General features: G+C 38.7%; 1 protein-coding gene across 1 annotated transcript; it reads left to right on the top strand.

The window, feature by feature from the left end:
* Positions 1–509: 509 nt before the first annotated feature.
* Positions 510–5,066, top strand: LOC147503381 (uncharacterized). Its single transcript, XM_086603959.1, has 5 exons — positions 510–544; positions 2,881–3,485; positions 3,575–4,311; positions 4,395–4,562; positions 4,658–5,066. Exons 2-3 carry the CDS (start codon positions 2,883–2,885, stop codon positions 4,025–4,027), a joined length of 1,056 nt encoding a protein of 351 aa, XP_086460085.1. The 5' UTR covers positions 510–544; positions 2,881–2,882; the 3' UTR covers positions 4,028–4,311; positions 4,395–4,562; positions 4,658–5,066.
* Positions 5,067–6,000: the final 934 nt, after the last annotated feature.

Below are 6,000 nucleotides of genomic sequence, written 5' to 3'. Positions count from 1 at the left end.
ACAAATTAAGGGCCTATTTGTTTTTGGGTCCTGTCGCTGGACTCCAGTTTGTGTTGGGCAGACCCCGAGTTGGGCCGAGTTGGGCCGGGGTCTGCCCATTGTGTTGGGCACAATTTGGACTTGTACACCCCCAACCAAATATCCAAGAAATCGGACAACCGGATCCTTCAAACCCACGATCTCGATCATCTCGATCAAGCTGATCTCTTCAAACCCACGATCAAGTTTCTCTCAAGCTCGATCTCTTACACAATCAAGCTCGATCAAGCTCGATCTCTTACACAATCAAACCGGACAACCGGATCTTTCAAACCCACGATCAAGTTTCTCTCAAGCTCGATCAAGTTTCTCTCCACGATCTCACCAAAATCAAGTTTCTCTCACCAAAATCAAACCCACGATCTCGATCTTTTTTTGGTATTATCAATACTCATTTCATTTGCTTTTTCAATTACTAATTTCATTTGCTTCTAACATTAGTTTTTTTTATTTTTTATTTCTTCTAATAAGGTTTTCTAGATTACGGGCGCCAGTCGCGGAATCGGTAAGCCACTCAATTACCATTTTCATTAGAGAAATTAAAATGCTGTTTGCATAGCCATGTTCATTATTTGATTATTTAAGAGACCATAAGAATGGTGTGTGTATGTTGACATTATAATGTTACGTATTTGTATTTGACATGGCTGCTTTCTAGTTTATACATGTAACAAGTAGTATATTTACCTAGGCGTACAGTTTTGGTGACATTATTATCATTGTATATGAGAATATCAGGTGCAATATGAAGAATCATTTTCATGCATTCACTACTTTTTGGCTTTCATACTCACCTATGTTTTAGACTTTTAGGGTGTTGATCACAAAATAAAAGGTTTCTCGAACAACTTTTTTTATTTGGAAAAGTTAATTGAAGGTGTTCCTACTATATTTCAGTTGGGATTCTTTGAGGTTTCCAGTAAAAGAGATCGAGTGGTGATCTTAGTTAACTGTGTCAGTCTGTTCATGCTTTTGATGTATGTTGCTAAAGGTCGGTGAACTCATGCACCACGTTTTTATCTTTGTGCATTGTTCGAAAGTGCTTGTTTTTTCATGCGTGAATAGTTTCACCTATTCAGAGAATTTTTGTGGTGGATTATTTAATTCTAAGTCATTTACCACCAATCCGTCACAAATTCACAACCCTTAAGGAACTAGTGTGCTGGAGGATCTCATAGTTCCCACATGGGGAATCTTATTCCTCTTCTATGTAAAGTATGAAAATGTGATCCATGGTCCATTTGTCATGTAATTGTCACGGACTCTGGACTTTATGAGTGGTAAAATGAGTGTACGCTTTAAGTCACCGTGAGACATTTAGTCGAGCAGGCACTTTATATCGTATTTTTTTTGTACATGTTTATGTAGGATCCGGATAAAGAAATATGTCATGCCCAAAGAGCAACTAGCCGTAATGGATGGTACCAACTTAGGATATTGATTAACCTTCCGGTTCAATATTCTTTCTTCTTGTTCTTCCTGTGATTGTTTTTCAGTTTACTCTCAAGTCTCAACTATAATCAATTGGTTTAGGTTTTGTGACTTTTGTCGATAAATATTTGGTGAGCCCAACCAGATCTTTACGCACTCGCGTACGAGTAGTAGAAATGGTGTTTGGTCAGATTGTATTGGTTTTACAGGCTAATCCGCACTTACACTCATTTTGCGCGAATTGTTCTCAAAAGCTAGGCTTACGTATGGACAGTTATTTTCTAAACAAAATCTCCTTATTCTAGAATAGTGCTCTTTATCATTGCAAATCATCCCTAGAAAACCCTGAATGAGTAAGGTAAGGCATCGAAGCCCAAGACCCTGAGAGCACCTCAAGTAATGGTCAGCTATTTTCACAGGCTCAAACTGTATCCAATGCCTACCTCCTACTCTCCTAGCAGTGGTTTCGAGTGACTCTGCTCAGTTTCAAATTTTCGCTCCCTTTGAGAGAACTTGTCTAATCACCTTCTACGATTGAAAGTTTGAAACAACGTTGGAGTCTTCTTGATTCGCTTTATGTTGGATGGGTATTACATATTCATGATGGTCAACAATCATGAACACTTCTTTAAATGGCAAATTTGAGGATGTTATGGTATAGATAAAGTTAACTATAAAAATTAAAAAAATTCATCGACGGATATGAGTTCTACTTTTAGGTTTTTAGCCGTTAACTTGTGAATAATTAGTTTCCCTTCTCATTTTTAATTGTATAGTTCTTGGCTTCTTGCATTGATACTTGTATAGTTGTATGTCATTGACGAACTTCTGAATACAATTATGCCACATGAGCTACCCTAACGACTCTGGCCATAACTTCTCGTTTGTTTGTGTTTTCCTCTTTGGTAGGACTTATAAGATATTAAGATAGTAGACTATGCTAAGAAGAGCTATGCTTCTTGGAGGAACTTTAGTTGTAGGTTATAACTTAATATCGGTGAGGTTCTTAGAGTGTTTTACTACCTTGCTTGATTGAACCACCGATCACGCGGATGATTGTTGAGTACGAGTTATATCTTCGTTACATGGACCATTTGGGTCGGAAACCGGAAAAAAAAGTAGCGATTTAGATTTTAGAGCATATTATCTGTAGTTGAAAATGTAGACTATGGGGTTAAGTCTCTCACCTTCCTACTATTAGAAAACTGAGATTTGATTCTATTGTAACTTAATGGGAAGTTGCTGTACAATAACTTCTGGTTTGTGGTAGGTTTGTTACACTATGCTTACTTCCTAAACGGAGAAGAAGTTGTGCATTTGCTTGTTAGTATTAGAAGTTGTGAATTTGCTTGTTAATAAACAATTTGAATTAGTTGAATGTTTTATTTTTAACTCCTATTTATTTTGTAGCAATGCCTCGAACAAAGAATGTGAATGTGAAGAATGTAGCAAAAAGTGTTTTCACGGGTGCTAAGAAGTTGTTAGGTGGGGGGAGTAGTAGTTCGGGTCGCGAGGAGCCTGAGAAAAAGAGAGAAAGGGCAACAACTACCTCGGCATCAGTCCGTAGAGGGGATCGAAAAGCGGATGATCCCAGTAATGTAGTAAGTGGTGTAGAGTTAGGAAATCAAAAGAGAAGAAAGCAAACAGTTATGAGTGATGTAGATTTAGATGTAGATGTAGATTTAGATTTAGATTTAGATGAAGATGAAGATGTAGATGTAGATGATGTAAATATGGATCGTGGGAAGAGTGTAGCTGTAGGTGATGATGAAGAAGATGACGAAGAGGGTGTTGATGACGCGGAGGATGAGGAGGACGCGGAGGATGAGGAGGAGGAGGATGATGATGACGAGGAAGTCCCTGAAGTCCCTGTACCTGTACCTCCAGTGAATATTGTGAGAAAGTCCAACAATGACTTGGAGTTCCAGAGAGGTGTTTATGGAGGTGGCCCTCGTGTGTCACATCTGTTATATGACTATCTTGGTGCATTGGCTCGCGATATTTGGGAGGGGCAGGTAATATTATTATATATTGTCTATTAGTATTTAAATTTTGTATTACGAAACCTTGTGCATACATTAATACTAAGTTTTTGTTGTTTTAGGCGGAGCGAGGGGTGTTGAAGTGTCATGGGCACCTGAACAAGTTGGTACAATGGGATATCGTCGGAGAGTGTTCAGACTGTTCTAATTTTCATGTGGAGCTTCAAAGGACCGGCTTATGTGCTCTGGTCTTAGGTGTATATAAGCATCAGGATCCTGTGTTGGTCTCTGCGTTTGTGGAGAGGTGGCATCCAGAGACCAACACGTTTCATATGCCATGGGGTGAGATGACAATCACGTTGGACGATGTTTTCCAACTCTTAGGAGTTCCGATCAGAGGCAAAGCAATGACTGGGGACACTGATTTGACCCTGGAACAGACAAAAAGACTCCTCCACCAAGGTCTTGGCATACCCATGGACAAGATAGATGCGGAGATGAAATCCAATAAGTTCACTTCCAAAGTTAGGATGGATTTCTTGATGAAGCGATTTCTTTGGGAAGGTGACGGATGAAGATTTATGGGATGAAAATGGGGTTGTTGTGAAGAAGCGCCAACCCAAAAAGAGTTGCGATTTGTTTGTGAGAGCTTATTTGTTGTTTTTTTCTTTGGATGTCTTGCCTTCACCGACCGCCGGAACTGCAGGTTCCGTTTGTTATCTGAGACTGCTTATGAAATTTGCCGAGATCAGAGACTACGCGTGGGGTGCAGCCTTACTGGCTTACTTGTACAGGGGGTCTTGGGACTGCCACAAGTGCCAAGGTGAAGGGTGTTTCAGGCTATTTCACTCTCCTACAGGTATTAGTTTTTTTGTTTTTTTCTTTTCAATGTCAATTTTATATATCTATTACAATATTAACTGGGTGTCTATATTAATCTAGGCATGGATTTATGAGTACTTCCCGGTGTTCAGGCCATTCCCAAACGATGACTATCAGTTGAGCATGTCGCGTACTCATAAATACTCAGTTACTCAGTCTTTTTATGCTAGCACAACAGCTGCATTGAAGCATACCCGAGCGATGATTGATAATATGACTTGTACCGATGTAAGCATTTTTGTATATAAATAGTTTTATTTATTAATTGATATTATTAGTATGTGGTTAATGATTAATTTCCTCGATCATATGCTATTTGATAGGTTGAATGGTATCCCTATGCTGAAGTCCGAGCTATACGGCCGGTGGATGAAATAGCATTTTTCGAGGGATTTATATGCTTTCTTGATAATGTCGAGCAGTACAATGTTTCGAGGGTTGTGCGTCAGTTAGGTCATATGCAGTTTGTACCTTCAGATCCCCCAAGACCAAAGACCTCGACGCGAACTACTTCCGGACGCGGGTACGATGTGAAATTTAATGTTGTGTCTTCCTATTGGAGTAAATGGCAGAATCACTTGATACAACTTGAACATCGAGGACCCATTCCGTCTTATCCATGGGAGTGTGTTAGTAGATACATGAGTTGGTATGAAAACAATAGCCATATTCGAATGATAAACCCCGATCATCTTAATCTCTACTCCCTACGAGTCTTCCATATCATAATCGGTGAGTTAATACTTTACAACGTTAGTTTTTTTGTTTTTATTTTTGTTTTGTTTTGTTTTGGTATTTTATAAATGTAAATGTATATACTAATGTAGTTTTTCGTTTTAATTTTGACAAAGACACCCGTCGTTGATGAAATTTCTCGTTTGCTCAATCAAGGCGCGCGAATGGGTGGGACTGCGATTCAGACGATGCACGGAACGAGTTCATGGAGGCATACAATTTGACCCGGTGCAAGTTCATTGGCGGACGATATCGTTAAGGAGCATTGGATTTAGCAATGTTGAGTTTGGAACGTTTAGGGTTTAGTGTGTTGAGCATTGGCAGTCTTGTTGGAAGTCTTGTTGGAGTCTGGGGTGGAAATGTGTTATAGAGCTTGAGAGATTGAGTGTCTTTCTTGAGTCTAGAAATGTGTTATAGAGTCTAGGGTTTATTGTGTTGTTATCACGATTGACTAACCATTTTCTGAAGTTTTAATTCTGTTATTGTTATGTTTACTTATGCTTTTGTAACAAAGATGCTTATAGAGAAAAATCAAGTGATAACATTTTATTGTTGCTGAAACTCAGAGATTTTTGTGGGATATGTGGAATACTTGTTGAATCTAAGTTTTGTAATCTAAGTTTCATATTCGACTTCGCAGGTTTTGTTAGTCCGTTTACAGAGATTACCAGATATGACTTGTGTTATTGTCAAATTTTTGGAATATCTTCTTCACTTTCTCCACTCTCATTTCTCTTATGCCATGTATAAAACATTGATCAATTGCCAAAACACGAAACATCCATTTTTTCGCCAAAACACGAAACAACACGCAACATCTAAAGTTGGAAAAAAAAATGACTTGCTGTTTTTAGTCCCAAACGGTGTGGCCACACCGTCCAAGAGGCAAAACAGCAAGTCATTTTTTCCAACTTTTAGTTTCAAACGACAT

Source organism: Coptis chinensis, chromosome 4 (assembly GCF_015680905.1).
Source record: "Coptis chinensis isolate HL-2020 chromosome 4, ASM1568090v1, whole genome shotgun sequence".
NCBI classification, from domain to species: Eukaryota; Viridiplantae; Streptophyta; class Magnoliopsida; order Ranunculales; family Ranunculaceae; genus Coptis; species Coptis chinensis.
The sequence above is the reverse complement of the archived record's forward strand: the minus strand, read 5'-3'. Positions and strand labels throughout refer to the sequence as shown.